The following is a 20,270-nucleotide window of genomic DNA, read 5'->3' on the forward strand; positions in this document are numbered from 1 at the left end:
ATGTACTTAAAAAATAACCTAACTCCCTGTACCTGCCAGCTGTATGTTTCTACTTGTCATTCATGGTGTGTACAGTTAACTGTGCAGCGCTACCAGCTGCTGAGCTCTTGATTCTGGCACTGATTAACCACTGGATAGCTTTGCTGGCACAGTTTTGCAAGCCAAGTGAGGTCAAAGAGGCAGATCATTTTGTGCTTTTATATTCTGTCTTTGGAACAAATGTTCATGGTTGAAATACACTGCTAATAAATACTGGGTTCGTCTCTTCACCTTTGACGCAATAAGTAAGCTGTTGCATCATTTCACTGGGCTGTGTGTGACACATGCTCAATAAAAGCTGCATGTAACTGTGGGAACATTTGACACATCAGTTGTTGGCTTTAGCTAACCAAGAAAAGCTCCTTAGATTCATGATTTTGCTTTATTTAACTGCTGCTTAGCAGGGGATGGCATACTGTATGAATCATTATAACTGTTATCCTTCTTACTGTGTATTTTGTGATTTTGACAGAGTAGTTTCAGGAACTATAGATTACTTCTGTGTCACGATTGGGCAATCTAAACCAATCGTTCCACAAAAGCTTTCCTTGATAAGCATTTTTTTTGGCATGTAACAAGAAAAGAAACAGAAACTCGTGTGTCTCATGTAAGAACAATTCAGTATTTCTTACGCTCTCTAAGCCTTTTTGCCAAAAGCATCACTGAGGGACAGCGTTTTTACACAGAGCTTCCATTTCTTCCATTTTCAGATTCCATGTCACAGGATGATTCAGATTTATTTCAGTCTGATGTCATTATGTTATTTTTTTACACATTGTTTATTTTCTGTATATCTCTTGATCATATTGATTATACTAGATTATAATATTTTTATTTTCATTTTAGAGAGTTTGATTTTCTGTTACATGGCACTGAACAGGAGTGGCCCTCCAATCTCATTGTACATCCTGTATAATGACAATAAAGGCATTCTATTCTATTATAGTCACAGTGAGCAGTTTATGTGGTTTAAAATGCAGAAATGTGGTCGGATTTTTTTACATTTAACCAGAGGTGGCAAAAGTATATATGTGTGCTTAAGTAGAAGTACAGATACTTGTGTTAAAAAAATACTCTGGTAAAAGTTGAAGTACCGATTCAACTTCTTTACTCAGGTAAAAGTAAAAAGTACAGGCTCTGAAATGTACTCAAAGTAAGAAAATAGAAGTAGCTCTTTGTTTCTAACAGCTAGTTGTGTGTAAAGCTAACTGAACTGGCTATATTAATTTAATAAAATGGTAAACTGAGAATACAAACATTATTCTAACTTAAATTCTAATGAATGTACTCGGCTTGAAGCTGTTACCTAGAGGGTGACTCTGCCTCCACACATAAACACAAGAATTAGTACAGTCAGGGGTTACAGTGGGATTCGGCAGGTGGGGGAACGCTAAAAACTAAATTTCACATCATATACAAATCAATATTTGATTTCTTTTAAACGTGGACGTTACATGTGGGCTTTAAATGTATAGTTTATCAAATGTCACTGAGCAGTCCTTACCTTTCTTCCATCTTTCTCCATCTCTGAGTGAACTTCTCTCTCATTCTGGGAAACAGTAGCTGGACCTTTAGCTAGCAGACACACTGTGTGTCAAACTGCACTCAAACAGTTTGCGTGTTTGCTGATATTTGTTGAGCATTTAGAAATGTCATATTACCTGCCACAACACACAACGCAACGCAACTTACGGACATCTTCGCTCAGTTCCACTGTGACCCCGGAGCACAGCGCAGCGATGCAAAAATTGTTTTTTTTAGTTTTCCCTCGTTCAGAAACAATGTCTGTGCCAAGTATACAAACTAATATTACCAGACATCAGTATGTTACACTCACCTGACCAAAAAGGGTTGGACTCCCTTTTGGCTTGAACAAGGTGCTTTCTTAGAGATTTTTGTCCATATTGACATAATATCACCATACAGTTTTTGCAGATTTATCAGCTGCGAGCCACAATGAGAATTTCCAGTTACACCACATCTCAAAGGTGCTCTTGGTTTGAGATTGGTTGACTGTAAAGATGTCTGAGTACAGTACATGTTCATGAAGCCAGTTTTACATGGTCTGAGTTTTGTGACATGGTGTGTTGTCCTGCTGGAAGCAAAAGATCCACCAGAAGTTGGATAAACTGGTCATCTAGGTAGGCTGTGTGTCCATTTGGTAGTCAGGGGCCCAAAGTGTGCCAAGAAGAAATCCCCACACGATTACACCAAAAACACCAGCCTGAACTGTTGATGCTAAGTAGGATGGATCCATGTTTTTATGTTTATGCCAAATTCTGACCGTACCCCAGACAATGTTGACTTAGCAGGTTTTTGCTGTTTGGTGTGGCTCCATGGGTCATGTTGACTGTGCAGTCTCATTCTCAGTTGCAGAGATGTAGGGAAGAGAGGCAAAAGGTTTATTAAACATCTTCAGCAGCCTTCTACAATTTATTTATTTATTGCATTTATTCATTTTTTTGAATGTGACTGTATAAAGACATTTTGCTAACTGCATTAGAAATCACCATCTTTGGGAATTTGTTGGTTGTCCAGTTTTACCCCGTATATCCAACCACAGATGCCTTTTTATTTAATGGCTGCAGAAAGTATTTAAAATAGTTAATCAAACTGTGGCATCTTTTGTGTGCAGCTCATTCCCAAACTAACAGAGAAAATTATTTGATGTAAAGTTACATGCTAGAAAAATTAAAACCCAAAAATCCAGTCCAAAAATGTTGGGACGGTGTGTAAAAATGTAAATAAAAACAGAATGCAATGATTTGAAAATCTCATGAACCCAGATTTTATTCAAAATAGATTAGAGAAAACACCAAATTTTTTAAACTGAGGAAAAAAAAAATTTAGCTGGGCCATGTTTACCACTATTCAGCAGCCCCTCTTCTTTTAACAAGTCTGTAAATTTCTGGGAAATGAGGAGACCAGCTGCTGGACTTTGGGTTAGGAATGTTGTCCTAGTCCTGTCTGATAGAAGGTTCTAGTTGCTCAACAGTCCTGGGTTTTCTTTGGTGTAATTTTCTTTTCATGATGCTCCAAATGTTTTCAATTGGTGAAAAGTCTGCACTGCAGGCAGGCCAGTTCATCACCTGGACTCTTCTGCTTCAAAGCTGTTGGAATAGATGCAGGACGGGGTTTAGCATTGTCTTGCTGAAATATAAAAGGCCTTCCCTGAAAAAGACATCTGGATGGGAGCACATGTTGCTCTGAAACCTGTATAAACTTTTCAGCACTGATTGTGCCTTTCCAGATGTTTAAGCTGCCAGTTCAAAAGGCAATAATAATGCACCCCCATACCATCAGAGGTGCTAGCTTTTGAACTTGATACCAAGCTCAGTTCAAAAGCATCCATGTTTTCCAAAAAAGACTTTCAAATTTCAATTTGTCTGGTTAAATAACAGTTTTCCACTACTAAAATGTCTCAGTTTAAACATTTGTTTTCATTCTGAATCAAATATAGGTTTATGAGGTTTCCAAATCATTGCATTCTGTTCTTATGTAGCATCCCAACTTTTTTTGGAATTGGGGTTGTACCTGCCAAAGCTATACAGTCAACCTGGTCCTTACTCAGAGTTTCTGTCTGATTTCTCAGACTTTTTATCTGATTTAGTGCTCAGTTCTGATAAAATAATTATAGGGGGCGATTTTAATATCCATGTAGATGCTGAAAATAACAGCCTCAACACTGATTTTAATCTAGATTCAATTGGCTTCTCTCTTTTTTCAATTTTTTAATTTTATTCCATTTTTTGTAATATACATAATTCATCCTTTCATTTACTTTAACTAAACTAAACATGATATCGAAATATATTATTCTCTCAAAATGTAAAGGAGCCCACCCACCACTTTAACCATACTCTGGATCTTGTCCTAACATATGGCATAGAAACTGAAGACTTAACAGTATACCCTGAAAGCCCCCTCCTGTCTGATCATTTCTTAGTAACATTTACATTTACTTTAATGAATTGCTCAGCAGTGGGGAAGAAGTTTTATTACAGTAGAAGTCTTTCTGAAAGTGCTGTAACTAAGTTTAAGGATCTAATTCCTTCATTCTTATGCTCTTCAGTGCCAACACAGTGCAGAGCAGCTACCTAAACTCTGCTCCCAGTGAGGTCGATTATCTCGTCAATAGTTTTACACCCTCACTGCGTACGACTTTGGATACTGTGGCTCCTCTGAAAAGGAAAGCTTCAAATCAGAAGTGCCTGACTCCGTGGTATAATTCACAAACACACAGCTTAAAGCAGATAACCCGAAAGCTGGAGAGGGAATGGCGTCTCACTAATTTATAAGATGCTCATTTAGCCACTTTAGTTTGTTGCTCTATAAAAAATAAAAAAAAAATTTAAAAAAGCCCTCCGTAAAGCTAGGACATGTTACTATTCATCACAGATTGAAGAAAATAAGAACAAACCCAGGTTTCTTTTCTGCACTGTAGCCAGTGTCATGGTCCTGGGTTATTTGCCTAGTGTTCTCAGTTTTTTGGACTTGTTTTATTTTGTGGGTGTGGTATGGGTTCTTGGTTTGCTTCATGTTATGTTATGTCTGTTATAGGTTTCTGTAAGGTATATTTTGTTTTCACTTGCTCAGTCAGTTGTCCCTCAGTATTCCTCCCTCCTTTGTCAAGGCTTCTGTGTTGTGTTTCTGGTGTGTGCATCTTCCCTGTGTTGTGTAAAGTCTGTGTGTATTTTATGTGTGGTCACTTCCTGTTTCAGTTTGCTAGTCCCCTGTTCTGTGTGTTGTGTTTAGTTTTGCTAGTCTGCTGGGCCCTGACCATCTTTGTAAACTAGTTTGTTCAGCAATAAAGCTGGAGTTAAGCTTAACCCTTTTTTTGAGTCGTGCATTTTGGGTTCAAATGCTGCCTGCCACACAGCTGACTGTGATAGCCAGACTGACAAAGAGATAGAGCTCTGTTGAGCCAAGTATTCCTTTAACCTTAACCAGTAATGACTTCTTGAAAGAAATCATACATAACCTTCTCAAAGACATATCTTTATGTTCAGGTGGTTAGGGCTCAGTGCATCTTTCGATACTGTTGACCATAACATTTTATTTCAGAGATTAGGTATTGAAGGTTTATCTAATACATTCCAATTTGTTCATGTAAATGGGGAGTCTTCTTCACACACTAAGGTTAATTATGGAGTTCCACAGGGTTCTGTGCTAAGACCAATTGTATTGACATTATACATGCTTCCCTTAGGCAGTATTATTAGAAAGCATTGCACACATTTTCATTGTTATGCTGATGATACCCAGGTTTATCTATCTATGAAGCCAGATGACGCACATCAATTAGTTAAACTACAGGAATGTCTTAAAGACATAAAGGCCTGGATGACCTCTAATTTCCTGCTTCTAAATTCAGGTAAAACTGAAGTTCTTGTACTCGGCCCCACAAATCTTAGAAACATGGTGTCGAACAGATACTTACTCTGGATGGCATTACTTTGGCCTCCAGTAACACTGTGAGAAATCTTGGAGTCATTTTTGACCAGAATATGTCCTTCAATGCACATATTAAACAAATATGTAGGACCGCTTTTTTGCATTTGTGTAATTTTCTAAAATTAGAAACATCCTTTCTTAGACTGATGCTGAAAAGCTAATTCATGCATTTATTACTTCTAGGCTGGATTATTGTAATTCATTATTATCAGGCTGTCCTAAAAGCTCCTGGAAAAGCCTTTGGTTGATCCAAAATGGTAAAGTACTGACAGGGACTAGAAAGAGAGAGCATACACTGTAAACCCGGATAAAAAAACCAAAGGTAACTCGTTGCCTTACATTTTTTAAGTACTGAAACAGTTCATTTAACTCAGCCTGTTCAGTAAGCACTACTCCATTTCCAATTGAACTAAATTGTATGTTCTAAGTGGGGAAGGAGCCTGAGCTAGTGCGTGAGGTTGAGAGATACCAGCTAGATATAGTTGGGCTCACCTCAACGCATGGCCTGGGCTCTGGAACCAGTCTCCTGGAGAAGGGCTGGACTCTGTTCCAGTCTGGAGTTGCCCTCGGTGAGAGGCGGCGAGCTGGGGTGGGTATTCTTGTATCCCCCCAGCTTGCTGCCTGTACGTCGGAGTTTTCACCGGTGGACGAGAGGGTAGTTTCCCTGCGCCTTCGGGCTGGGGAACGGGTCCTGACTGTTGTTTGTGCTTATGCGCCGAATGACAGTTCAGGGTACCCACCGTTTTTGGAGTTGCTGGGTGGGGTGCTGGAGAGTGCTCCATCTGGTGACTCCATAGTCTTGCTGGGAGACTTCAACGCTCACGTGGGCAATGACAGTGAGACCTGGAGGGGCGTGATTGGGAGGAACGGCCTGCCCGATCTGAACCCGAATGGTGTTTTGTTATTGGACTTCTGTGCAAACCACAGTTTGTCCATAACAAACACCGTGTTCGAACACAAGGATGTCCATAAGTGCACATGGCACCAGGACACCCTAGGTCGCAGGTCGATGATCGATTTTGTAATTGTATCATCAGATCTGCGGCCGTATGTTCTGGACACTCGGGTGAAGAGAGGAGCTGAGCTGTCAACTGATCACCACCTGGTGGTGAGTTGGATCAGGTGGCGGGGGAAGATGCTGGACAGACCTGGCACACCTAAACGTATTGTGAGGGTGCGCTGGGAACGCCTGGCAGAAGCCCCAGTCCGGGAGATCTTCAACTCCCACCTCCGGCAGAACTTCGACAGCATTCCGAGGGAGGCTGAGGACATTAAGTCCGAATGGACCATGTTCCGCACCTCCATTGTTGAGGCTGCTGCTCAGAGCTGTGGCTGCAAGGTGGTTGGTGCCTGTCGTGGTGGTAACCCCCGAACCAGATGGTGGTCACCGGAGGTGAAGGGAGCCATCAAGCTGAAGAAAGAGTCTTATCGGGCTTGGTTAGCCTGTGGGACTCCGGAGGCAGCTGACAGGTATCAACAGGCCAAGAAGAATGCAGCTCGGGTAGTGGCCAAAGCAAAAACTCGAGTGTGGGAGGAGTTCGGTGAGGCTATGGAAAAAGACTTTCGGACGGCATCGAAGCGATTCTGGCAAACCGTCAGGCGACTCAGGAGGGGAAAGCAGTGCTTCACTCACACTGTTTATAGTGCGGGGGGGGTGCTGCTGACTTCAACTGAGGCTATAGTCGGACGGTGGAAGGAATACTTCGAGGACCTTCTGAATCCCACTGACACGCCTTCTGTAGTGGAAGCAGAGTCTGGGGATGAGGGGGATGACTTGACCATCACTGGGGGTGAGGTCACTGAGGTAGTTAAACAACTCCTTGGTGGCAGAGCCCCTGGGGTGGACGAGATTCGCCCTGAGTTCCTGAAGGCTCTGGATGTTGTAGGACTGTCTTGGTTGACACGCCTCTGCAACATTGCGTGGAGATCTGGGGCAGTGCCATTGGATTGGCAGACCGGGGTGGTGGTCCCCATCTTTAAGAAGGGAGACCGGAGGGTGTGCTCCAACTTTCGGGGTATCACACTACTCAGCCTCCCCGGTAAGGTCTATGCCAGGGTGCTGGAAAGGAGGGTGCGTCCGTTAGTCGAACCTCGGATTCAGGAGGAACAATGCGGTTTTCGTCCTGGTCGTGGAACGCTGGACCAGCTCTTTATCCTCTCAAGGATATTCGAGTGTGCGTGGGAGTTTGCCCAACCAGTCTACATGTGCTTTGTGGACTTGGAGAAGGCATTCGACCGTGTTCCTCGGGGTGTTCTTTGGGAGGTTCTGCGGGAGTATGGGGTGTCTGGCCCATTGTTGCGGGCCATTCAGTCCTTGTACAACCACAGTGAGAGCTTGGTCCGTATAGCCGGTAATAAGTCGGATTTGTTTCCTGTGGGTGTTGGACTCCGTCAGGGCTGCCCTTTGTCACCGATTCTGTTCATAATTTTTATGGACAGAATTTCTAGGCGTAGCCAGGTGGCGGAAGGCTTCTTCCTTGGTGGCCTCAGAGTCTCATCTCTGCTTTTTGCAGATGATGCGGTTCTGTTGGCTTCATCAGGGGGGGGCCTCCAGCTCGCAGTGGAACGGTTCGCAGCCGAGTGTGAAGCGGCTGGCATGAGAATCAGCACCTCTAAGTCTGAGGCCATGGTCCTCAGCCGGAAAAGGGTGGAGTGCCATCTCCGGCTCAGGAACGAGTTCTTGCCTCAAGTGGAGGAGTTTAAGTATCTCGGGGTCTTGTTCACGAGTGATGGGAGAAGGGAACGGGAGATCGACAGGCGGATCGGGGCTGCTTCTGCAGTGATGCTTCATGTTACCGGTATGACCGGTAAATCAAGCTCTCGATTTACCGGTCGATCTACGTTCCTACCCTCACCTATGGTCACGAGCTTTGGGTAGTGACCGAAAGAATAAGATCGCGAATACAAGCGGCAGAAATGAGTTTCCTTCGAAGGGTGGCTGGCCTTTCCCTTAGAGATAAGGTGAGGAGTGCGGCCATCCGGGAGGGGCTCAGAGTAGAGCCGCTGCTCCTCCACATCGAAAGGAGCCAGTTGAGGTGGCTCGGGCATCTGATTAGGATGCCTCCTGGCCGCCTCCTGGGTGAGGTGTTCCGGGCATGTCCCACCGGGAAGAGGCCCCGTGGTAGACCCAGGACACGCTGGAGAGATTATGTATCTCGGCTGGCCTGGGAACGCCTTGGGGTCCCTCCGGATGAGCTGGAGGAGGTGGCTGGGGAGAGGGAAGCCTGGGCTTCTCTGCTTAGGCTTCTGCCCCCGCGACCCGGCCCCGGATAAGCGGAAGAAAATGGATGGATGGATGGATGTATGTTCTAATTGACCAAACTTATCTTTTATAGTTCATGAAAAAATAAAATGTCTTTTGATCAATCAATTCCCCTATCCTTTTCATGGTTGTGTGGGGGTGGTGGGGGCTGGAGCCTATTACAGCTGACAAGGCAGTAAGATGCAGGATACACCCTGTACAGGTCACCAGGGCTGACACAGACAACCATTCACACCTGTGGCCAATTTAGAGAGACCAATTAACCTAACCCCAGTAACTAGATGTCTTCAGATTGTGGGAGGAAACCCATACAGACGCAGGGAGAACATACAAACTCCACACACCAAGAATCCCAGGCTAAGGTGGAATTGAACCCAGACTATGAGATAGCTGTGAGGCAGCAGTGCTAACCAACACGCCACCATGCTGCCCAGTAACACAAATATTTTTTACAGTGTTGAACTGTGTCTGTTTAAATTTGGAAAATAAACAAACATGATAAAACTCAGCCCTGCTGAATGCTGGTACATTAACATTTACAAATAACATTTGTCCATGGAACAATAAAAAACTATACGAGAGAGCGTTGTGAACAAAAACCAAACAAAAACACCAAATGTCTTCTATTCCACACAGCAAGAGGCCTGGGCCAAGCCGGAATTGAACCCAGACCTTCTAGATGGCGTTCTACCTGTGAGGCAGCAGTGTTAACCATCATGCCACCATGCAGCTGTACATTAATCCAGTCTATTTAAACTGGTATAAACTAGATTTTTAGCAGGTGCAAAACTTGATGATATTAAGTTGTTTGAACTCAAACACATGATTACAATAAGATAGACCATCAAAAAGTACAGTCTACTCAGCATTAACAAGTAATGTTCACATTCTAGGCAATTTTAAGTAACATGAACTCAATATTTTTAAGTGGAATCAAAATCTGGGTTTACAGTGTATTTCTCCCATATTGGCTTCCCTTCATTGGCTTCCTGTTAAATCTAGAATTTAATTTAATTCATGCCTTCACATAAAAGGTCTTGAATAATCAGGCCCCATCTTATGTTAAAGACCTCATAGTACCATACTACCCCAATAAAGCACAATAGAGCACAGACAGCTGGCTTACTTGTGGTTCCTAGGCTAGTTAAGAGTAGAATGGGAGGCAGAGCCTTCAGCTTTCAGGCTCCTCTTCAGTGGAACCAGCTCCCAGTTTGGTGTAATTTGGCTGTGCCACAAATTGGCATGTGCAGATGACTGCCCCTCCCTGAGCCTGGTTCTGCTGGAGGTTTCTTCCTGTTAAAAGGGAGTTTTTCCTTCCCACTGTTTCCAAGTGCTTGCTCATAGGGGGTCGTTATGACTGTTGGGTTTTCACTGTAGTTTTTGTACGGTCCTAACCTCGCAACATAAAGCACCTTGAGGTTACTGTTGCAATTTGGCACTATATAAATAAAACTGAATTCAATTGAAATGAAATAGAAAGTAATCAAAAGGATTACCTCCTATGTAACACTATTGATCACCACTGTGGTAATATTTAGTTACAGTGTTTTTAATTGTGTTTCTTAGAGCTATATTTTTTCTTGTCCACACATGCAGCAGGTTCTCATTTTGCCTTCCAGCTCTAATCCACACACCACAGAAAACATCCCATTATCTTGTGTTATTATGTGGTTTCTTGGGTGTCCTTGAATGATAATAATATTGGTGGTTGAATCATCCCAGGTCACTATTAGCATTCTGATGCAGTCTAGACAAAATTAAGGCAAAACATTTAACAGAAAAAGTGACACACCTTGTTAAGTCTGCTCTTTTGAAAACGTAAGGTGAAGACATGATGGATGCATTTTTTTAAAGTCATTATTTCAATGTATTTATACATGTAAGAAGTTTACACAGAAGACCAAAATAACACTCTACAACAACAATGTAAAGTCTGTCTTCATGGGTGTGAATGCTGGTGCACAGCAGGTTTATTCACCGAATATGTAAAAATCTTTTGCCAAACAAATATTCAAACATAGAACTGTAGAGAAGAACTGGCTGTGTAAACATCAAGACAGAATAACAAAGACTGCCCAAAGACTGACACCTTCTGAGAAGAGAAAGAAAAGCCGGGCAGAGAAAAACTGGTGGAACAAGCATAATAAGACATAAAGTTATGAGAAAAATAAGTTAGACATTTTATAGCTTATGCCCATTTTTAAGAATTCCTAAAGAATAATTTGAGTTTATCCGAGCTGTGCCACAAACTGTCATGTGCAGATGACTGCCCCTCCCTGAGCCTGGTTCTGCTGGAGGTGTCTTCCTGTTAAAAGGGAGTTTTTCTTTCCCACTGTTTCCAAGTGCTTTTTTCTGTAATGAGCTCTTTTAGAGCTCACCCTCAAAAAGTTCACAACCTCACTCCATATTTTTTTATTAATAATTCAAAATACCAAGTTGAATTTTGTCATCATCATACCATCAGAAAGCCATTGTTTCCTTGCTCTAAATAAATTATATTCATTCACTAATTAAATGTAAGCAAATGAATTATCTTAAAGCAGTGTTTCTTCTCTGCTACAGGACCTACTCACAGAAGAAGATGCAGTAGAGTACCACCTGCAACGTCAAATTATTCTTCATTCTCAGCATATACAATATAGCCCCCCTGACATGACTTCCTCTCCTGGGCTGGATGCTGCCCCGTTACCCCTCCTTCAGCTCCAGGAGGTCGACTCCAGCAAAGCCACAGAGAGGGCGAGCTCCCCAGGACTTCTGCCTGCTATGTACAGCCCTCCTGTGGGCATGGACAGCCACACCGTCTGCATCCCCTCTCCATACACAGACAGTAACCATGATTATAACCATGGACACGGACCTTTGACCTTTTACAGCCCCTCCATGCTGGGCTACTCCAGGCCACCCATCACTGACAGTCCGTCATCTCTGTGTCCCCCCCTCAGCCCCTCAGCTTTTTGGCCCTCCCACACTCACCACAATGTACCTTCGCTGACTCTGCACTGCACTCAGCCTCTTGTCTATAATGAACCCAGCCCACATGCACCGTGGCTGGATCCCCAAACTCACAGCATCAACCCCAGCAGGTAAGATTACTGACACTGTGGACACTAATAAGAGGTGTTCTTTGAGTGTCAGTTAAGCTAAATTCAAAGACAGAGCTTAATCACACTGCTTTTAGAGCTTGTGAGGAAAATTCTCACAATTTTAAACCTTTTTCCAACACGTTCTGCCTTTTAAATAGACCTCAAGAAGATCTGCTAGTCATTTTTCTGGCAAAAGATCATACTGGGTACCAGCAGCAGTCATTAATTGTATGCTTTTAGAGCTAATTCACTTTACCAATTCATATCTTTGCTTTAGCAAGCAAATTGTTGGCAGTGTTTGCACAGGTTTCAGATGCTTTAAAAATGATGAATAACAATATAAATACATAATTAAGGTTGGCCCTGGCCCTATCTGAAACAGTAATTGCTGTGTAAACCTAATATCTGGTTGTGCCACCCTTGGCAGCAAGAACAGCAATCAAGTGTTTGCAATAACTGGCAATGAGTCTTTCACATCACCGTGGAGGAATTTTGGTCCATTTTCTTTGCAGAATTGTTTTAATTCAGCCACACTGGAGATTTCTCAAGCATGACCAGCCTGTTTAGCATCATGCCAAAGCATCTCAATCTGATTCAAGTCCAGACTTTGACTAGGCCGCTCCAAAACCTTCATTCTGGCTTTTTTTTTTTTTTTTGAGTTATTCAGAGGTGGACCTGCTGGTGTGTTTTGGATCATTATCCTACTGCATAACCCAGGTGTGTTTGAACTTCAGGGCACGACCTGATTACCAGACATTCCCCTTCAGGATTTTCTGGTAGAGAGCAGAATTCATGATTCAATCAATTATGGCAAGTCGTCCAGGTCCTGAAGCAGCAAAGCAGCCCCAGACTATGACGCTACCACCACCATGTTTGACTCTTGGTATGCTGTTCTTGTGAAATGCTGTGTTAATTTTACACCAGATGTAACGGGACTCAAACCTTCCAAAAAGTTCAGGTTTGTCTCAACAGTCCACAGAATATTATGGGGATCATCAAGATGTTTTTTTGGCAGCCTTTGTGTTCTTTTGGTTAGCAGTGGTTTTTGCCTTGGAACTCTCCCGTGGATGCCGTTTTTGCCGAGTCTCTTTCTTATTGAAGAATCATGAACTCTGACCTTAACTGAGCCAAGTGAGGCCTGCAGTTCTTTAGATGATTTTTGGTGTTCTTGGAGTAATTACTTTTCCACACAGGGCCAGGTAGCTTTTTTCCCTTCAATAAATGAAATCCATCCATCCATTTCCTCTTCCATTTATCCTGTTCAGGGTCGGGGGTGGGGGGGTGGAGTGGAGCCTAGGGCAAGAGGCAGGGTACACCCTATACAGGTCCACAGCCTGTCGCAGAGCTAACACAGAGAGACAGACAACCATTCACACTCACATTCTCACCTATGGGCAATTTAGAATCACCAATTAACCTAACCCCAGTAACGGCAAGTCTTTGGACTGTGGGAGGAAGCCGGAGTACCCGGAGAACTCATGCAGACACAGGAAGAACATGCAAACTCCACACAGAAAGGCCCGGGCCAAGGTGGAATCAAACCCAGTACCTTCTAGTTGTGAGGCGCAGTGCTAACCACCATGCCACTGTGCTGCTTTATCTTTATATTATATTTGTATAATATTAAAATTTGTTTTATGATCTTAAACATTTAAGTGTGACAAATATGCAAAAAACCCCCGTTGGTCTCCCATCAAGTACTATACAGGCCCGACTCTGCAAGCCCAGAGGAGCTAGGATGTGATCAGGCTGTAAACTTTTGAAAGCTTCCATGATGACACAACATATCTTTAATTTAATGAACAAATAAAATTAGAGGCATTTTTTGTGTCATTATGCACTTAATGCATCACATTTCAGATATGTATTTACATCAATAAATTTGAATTTAACAGTTTTATCTTTAAAATAAACATTATTATTAGGTTGCTCTTGTGACCGAGTCTTTTTGTGTGGAAAAATAATGCATTTCCTGTGGAAAAAATCAAGTTTATTCACAGGTATTTTTTTCACACTATTTTACATTAGGCATGTTAATTCACTGTCTATTTTTGAGACTTTATTGATATTTCACATTTTTCAAAATAACAGGAAAATTCTGTAAAATTTATAGAATAAATTTAGTTTTTTTTTTATACTGTAGGCCTGAAAAAGCTGCTGGGTGAGTTTCAGGCCCTCTGGTCATAATTTTTTACTGGCAAAACTAAGTAACCTTCACAATTACCAGATTGTACGTGCGGCAGCCACAAATGCTTATCAATGTAATAAAAAAATAATAAATTTAAAAAAATCCCTGCCTTCTGGCCCTCTCCTAAAACACCCATGTAAGCAGAAGTAAACATAACTTTTTTTGCCTCAATATATAACTGCGCTTTTCAGTATGAGAACTCTGTATGATATCCTTCCTGAGTAAATGCATCTATGGCAACTGCTACGTGACCTCCTGCTCAAGCTATTGAGTTGACCTCGGTCTTGAAGTCAAGGTCACTCATCTGAGATTTTTAGCAGATGCACCTAAGGTATCAATCTGAAAATCCTACGTCACCTCTTTCTTGAGTTATTGTGTTTACAAAGTTGGGTGTTCGTGCAGCCAGCCTGACCACCTGTCCATCGGGGTGACAACAATGACCCATCTATGGAAGCTTGTTTCCACCAGTAAAAAAAAAATAAAAAATTCCCATCCATAACTCAAATTTCAAGTTAAGTATCTCAAAATTTCAGTGCCAATCAGGAAGTCCGTGAAGGTAAAAAGTTTTCAGTTGTTCATCTCAAATCAGTTTGAAAGATTTAGCCAGTTCAAAATTGATTTAATACAAAAGATGTCTACTGCCATCAGTTAACATCATTTACATTATGTTCATTTGCCAATCAGCTGGTATCAATATAATAATTTATCACCTAACAATTTTTTTTACCAGCTTTGTTAATAGTAGTCACGTTCATACCAGTGGATCTCCTCCTTTTACAATAGCTGATGTAGATTTCTTCTGTCTTTAGTTTTACTGTATATTTAGTGATTAACAAAGTGAGCAGTTGATGGTTATCAGTGGGTATTTTGCACACTCATCATGCTGCAATGATGAATGCTATCTGTGATGCAATTTTCCAGTTGACTGAAATGTGGTTATGGAGACATTTTCAGCAGCACCGTACCTGTTGGAGAGCTAATGACAGGTGAATGATGGGCTAAAATTTCTGATGTCAAGCTGTCCCTTTCACCATTTCTATATTTCCTCCTGCAGCTCCATCATCAGCTGTAACAAGATGCTGGGAAAGAAATCTGAAGAAGGAGCGGAAGGAGTGAAATCCTCCTCGTGCTCATCTGCACTAGGGAAAGCCGACATGCACTTCTGCGCCGTGTGCCACGACTACGCCTCTGGGTACCACTATGGTGTGTGGTCCTGTGAGGGCTGTAAGGCTTTTTTCAAGAGAAGCATCCAAGGTAAAATCTTTTTACTTCATATCCAGTCACAATTTTTCCTCTCATCACCAGTTTAAATAATTCCTTACTGAATCTGTGTTTTCTTCTTTTATTAGGACACAATGATTATATTTGCCCTGCCACAAATCAGTGCACTATTGACAAGAACCGCCGTAAAAGCTGCCAGGCCTGCCGCCTACGTAAATGCTATGAAGTGGGCATGATGAAGTGCGGTAGGTTTTCACCCAGTTTCATGATAATCGGTGTCCTTTGTGATTTCATCTCTTACAGCAGCAGGTTGAGTAAGTGAACAGGTTTAAGTTGTTGCACCTTTTGAGCTTTCTCCAGAAGCACTCAGAAGAACAATGGCCTTGCAAACAGCACCTTTATGGGGAAAAGTTTTCCTTTCACTGACTGTAAGAGTCATCTAAATATTTATTTCTGTGGCACATGTAAGTAGTTGTAGGTAACAGTGTTACTTTGGGCCTTTAAAGGCTTGTATGTATCAGCACATTCCATTCTGTTGCCTGTTCTGTGATTGTAGTCTAACCTTGGTTTGTTAAACTGCAGCTGGGAATGCTCTTTGACACAAGAAGCATCGTGTTTATAAATGCCTTTGCACTACTTATTGGTAGACTGGTCATAGTGTCTGCTAATGCTCAGATAGATCCAGTGGACTTTTTTTTGTTCTTATTAGATTGCTAATAACATATATTTTGCACAGTTTAAAATGCATAAAACAAAAACTTGTATTTCAGGGAATTAGACAAATGGCCTGTTTTCTTTGCTATCTTCATTCACCAGGTGTGAGGCGTGAACGTTGTGGTTTTCGCGGAGCCCGACACCGTCGCAGTGGACTTCAAACTCGGGATACAACAGGTCAGAATTTGGTACGGGTTGGTTCAGGTTCTCGGGCTCAGCGCCATCTTCACCTGGGGATGCCTGTCTCCACACTGACCCCCGTCCCTCACGCGAATTACATGCACCACTCAGCCATGAGCCCAGAGGAGTTCATTTCCCGCATCATGGAGGCAGAGCCCCCCGAGATCTACCTCATGGAGGACCTGAAGAAGCCTTTCACCGAGGCCAGCATGATGATGACCCTCACCAACCTGGCAGACAAGGAACTGGTCCTCATGATCAGCTGGGCCAAGAAGATCCCTGGTAAGATCCAGTATAATTGCAACTCTTTGATGCAAGTACTTTAAGTGAACGATAAATACACTGCTCAAAAAAAAAATTAAAGGAACACTTTGAAAACATATCAGATCTCAGTGGGAAAAAAAGTCATGCTGGATATCTACACTGATATGGACTGGGTGATTGTTTGCTGCATGTCACTGGCTTTATTTCCTTTTCTACAGGATTGAATTATTTTTTGACCCTATAATTTTCCACATCCTGGATCATTAGATGCTGAATCATCCTGAGCAGACTTTGATATCTGACAGAACTTATGGTCATGTCGCACCCTAATTCTTTTTAGACGATTCAATCCAGATTGTGATCCAGATCACCACCAAAATGTAGTCAGTTGTTCCTTGTAACACCTCCAATAACTCCAGAAATTTTCAGCAAAATCCATTCAAAATTTTCTGAGTTATTAGCTCACAGAAAGACAGACCAATGTGACCGAAAGCATAACTTCCCTCTACCTATCAGTGGGCGAGGTAATGATATAAAATAACATTAGGTTCATTGCCCAGACATAGTTGGAATGCTTTTCTTAAGGTTTGAACATTCATTTTATTAAATTTTTATTCAATTTAATTACATTTTATCTTTCATTTTATTCATTCTCGATGCAACAAGTGACCTTTTTTTGTCTTCACACTCAAACCTAGAGAAAATATGGAACTTTAATTCTTAAAAAGTTCTTGATTTGAAAAATTTGGCTTTCTAATTCAATTTATTCATTTTTTTATTTATATTTTATAACACCACAAGTAAATGAGTAAATGAACAGTTGCCTCAAGGCGCTTTGTACTGTAAAGTAAAGACCCCACAATTATACAGAGAAAACCCAACAGTTAAAACGACCCCCTATGAGCGACAGTGGGAACAAAAAATGTCCTTTTAACAGGAAGAGACCTCCAGCAGAACCAGGCTCAGGGAGGAGCAGCCATCTGCTGTGACTGGTTGGAGGTGAAAAGAAAGAGAACAGAGAGAGACGGGACAAAAAACACACTGTGGTGAGAGAGAGCCAGAGTTTAATTACCAGTGATTAAATGCAAGACATAGAGAGTGAAAAGTGGTGAGTGAAGGAGTGAATCAGTGCATCATGGGAACACAGATGCTGCAGTAGTTTTGTTTGGACCGTAAAATGACGAACACCAACGGAAGAAGCAGACAAAGATTTTGAGCTAAGTTTAGGATTCCTGTGCTTCACCTATTGTCAATTACAGGAATTGTGGTTTTATTAACATCATTCAAAGACACACCCAATAAACAGTAACAGTGGCCCCATGCCGTTAGCTGCCACAGCCATCTCAGTCATGGTGGGCCATCACTAGCCACTCTCAATACTGGACAAAGTGTGTAATTCACATCACAAACTAATAATAACCGTGAGAGACCAACACAACATAACTGGAATAACTGATAACACTGTAACTAAACACACAACACCAGCATGAACAGTCCCATGAGTCTTTGCTATGGTGGCACCTCCCCCTTGACTGCCACATATCCCCCACCTGAAGGTGGGTTTTTTATATATATATATATATATATATATATATATATATATATATATATATATATATATATAAAAGGGATTTTTTTATATATATATAAAAGGGATGTGTCAGATTAAATCTCTGATTGTTCTTGAGGAGTTCAATGAAAACAAACATGTAATCCACACAGAACATCTGCAGACACACCTAAAGGCAACACTTCCAGTCAGATGGAGCTTGAAAGGAAAACCTTTGGCAAATCCAAGTGTAGAAACTTACACAAGAGGCCCCAAAGCCACAGGGACATCTACCAAGAATCGAAATACTTTGTAAATGAAATATTTCCCTTTCTCATATTTAATCAACCTTTCTAAAAATATTTGACCTTTTATGGGATGTAGTAAGTTACATTCACAAAACTATGACGTGTGAAAATGATTTAGGGGTCTGAATACTTTTAGAAGCTACATTATGGTGGATCAGCTACATTATGTTTAGAGTGAGTTAAGTGCAAAGAGCAACCTGACACTGAAGACACAACTTTTTTAATACTTTTTATCTCTGTCTCTTTACTAAGAAATAAAATGAATATGATGTTACCATCAGTGTCAGAGCCTTCCATTAAGTTGTTTTGATCCTGTTTTCTTTTGTCCTTCAGGATTAAATCCAGTTTAATGAGTTAACTCCCTGCTTTAGTTGCAAAGTGTGTTGGAGAAAGGTGGGTTGTAATCATTCAGAAGGCTGTCTGTGTCATGTGACTTGTCAGCATTAGCTGAACCGCCCGTGAGGCCGGGCACAGTCACAGACACGTGATGAAAGTAACTTTGTCTGTTACAAAGTTACAGAAAACCTGCACCTCCCCTGTACATTTCTCTCTGAGTTTCTGAGTGCAGACCTATGTAGTCAGACAACAAAGAGAAGTTCCTTGCAACAGTGTCCATATCAACGGTCATGGAGACCTGATAGGAGAGTGGTTAAGGCACGTACCAGATGGCCACAAATGCTTCCAAGTAGTGAGTGTTTCTGATCTAATTTCAGAGCTGACCTGGACCTTTTTCACCAGATTTCCTGTCTTGTTTAACATGATGAAGTTGCACTGGGTAACACAGTAAGCCACAGAAACACAGGAGTGATTGGTTAAATCATCTATCATATGAATGATTCATGATTAATGTTTGTGTGTATGTGTATGTGTGTGTATATATATATATATATATATATATATATATATATATATATATATATATGTGTGTGTGTGTGTGTGAAGATGTAACTTGACTGGTTGATGGAGTCATGTGGAAATGGGGTTGTATAAGTACAATAAAAAATGCTGATTCCTTTAGTTCAGTTTGGCATACTTTGGGTTTTGGTGATTACAATTCAGTCAAGACAGAATGTGGGTGGATTCCAAATGTGAAAATAGCCTTTTTTTCCCCCTTTGTGCTTTGTCCTTAGGCTTTGTAGAGTTGAGTCTAACAGACCAAATCCACCTGCTGAAGTGCTGCTGGCTGGAGATCCTCATGCTGGGTCTAATGTGGAGGTCGGTGGATCATCCTGGAAAACTAATCTTCTCTCCAGATTTCAAACTCAACAGGTGAGGGGGATAAAATCATTTACCTGCTAAAAGGTCACTCAGAGGCATCTAAATCAACACAAACTCAGCCTTAAGCTTAAGATCATTTTTGTTTTCTTTTATAGCATTTGAGCTAGTGTGGTCCTATTACACTGGAATCTTTTGTGAAGTTGGTCATGAGCTGACATTTACCAGGTTTACAGACACACAAATCCTTTTTTCTTCTGCATGCTAACACTTACAGAGAGTGTTTGCTCAAATGCCCACACACCTTTGGTTTCTGTGGTTCTTCTCGATTTGTTGCATCACTCATTTTTTGGTATTTATTGGTAGTTTAGGGCTAACCACTGCACTGGTGGTGATGCAGTGGTTAGCCCTGTCACCAAACCTAAACTTAAAACAGCAGAGTAAATTTATAAAAGGCACTCTTTACTGAAGCCTGCTGTGTGTGATGTTCATGAAACATTTGCAGAGAAGTTTTGATCAGGGTTTGCTACCTACAGAACCAAACCCTGATCAAAACTTTCAAAACTTTTTCAAAACTTTCAGCATCTCGCTTGTATAACGTAGAAGCTTACAGAGTGGACCACAGCTGGCTACAGACAGGCTGAGAAACAGTATCAAAAGTAGGAACAGATCACTTTAGACTTAATGGTGCTTGAGGTAAACTTCCACCACATTATTGGTAGTTTGATCTCCCCAAATTTCCTCACTATGATGATGAGTTGACATCGCATAATAAAATATGGCATAAGCAACG

General features: G+C 41.5%; 1 protein-coding gene across 3 annotated transcripts in view; it reads left to right on the forward strand.

Annotated features, from left to right (window-relative positions):
• Positions 1-20,270, forward strand: part of esr2b (estrogen receptor 2b) — a 42,717-nt gene that overhangs the window by 13,080 nt on the left and 9,367 nt on the right. For all 3 annotated transcript variants that reach the window (XM_030718158.1, XM_030718159.1, XM_030718160.1), the window contains exons 2-6: positions 11,318-11,838; positions 15,081-15,280; positions 15,376-15,492; positions 16,064-16,423; positions 19,393-19,531. In XM_030718158.1, the coding sequence (XP_030574018.1) occupies positions 11,408-11,838; positions 15,081-15,280; positions 15,376-15,492; positions 16,064-16,423; positions 19,393-19,531 (1,247 nt within the window). In that variant the 5' untranslated portion in view covers positions 11,318-11,407. The remainder of the gene's footprint in view (positions 1-11,317; positions 11,839-15,080; positions 15,281-15,375; positions 15,493-16,063; positions 16,424-19,392; positions 19,532-20,270) is intronic.

The sequence above is a fragment of the Archocentrus centrarchus genome, chromosome 22 (assembly GCF_007364275.1).
Source record: "Archocentrus centrarchus isolate MPI-CPG fArcCen1 chromosome 22, fArcCen1, whole genome shotgun sequence".
Classification (NCBI taxonomy): Eukaryota; Metazoa; Chordata; class Actinopteri; order Cichliformes; family Cichlidae; genus Archocentrus; species Archocentrus centrarchus.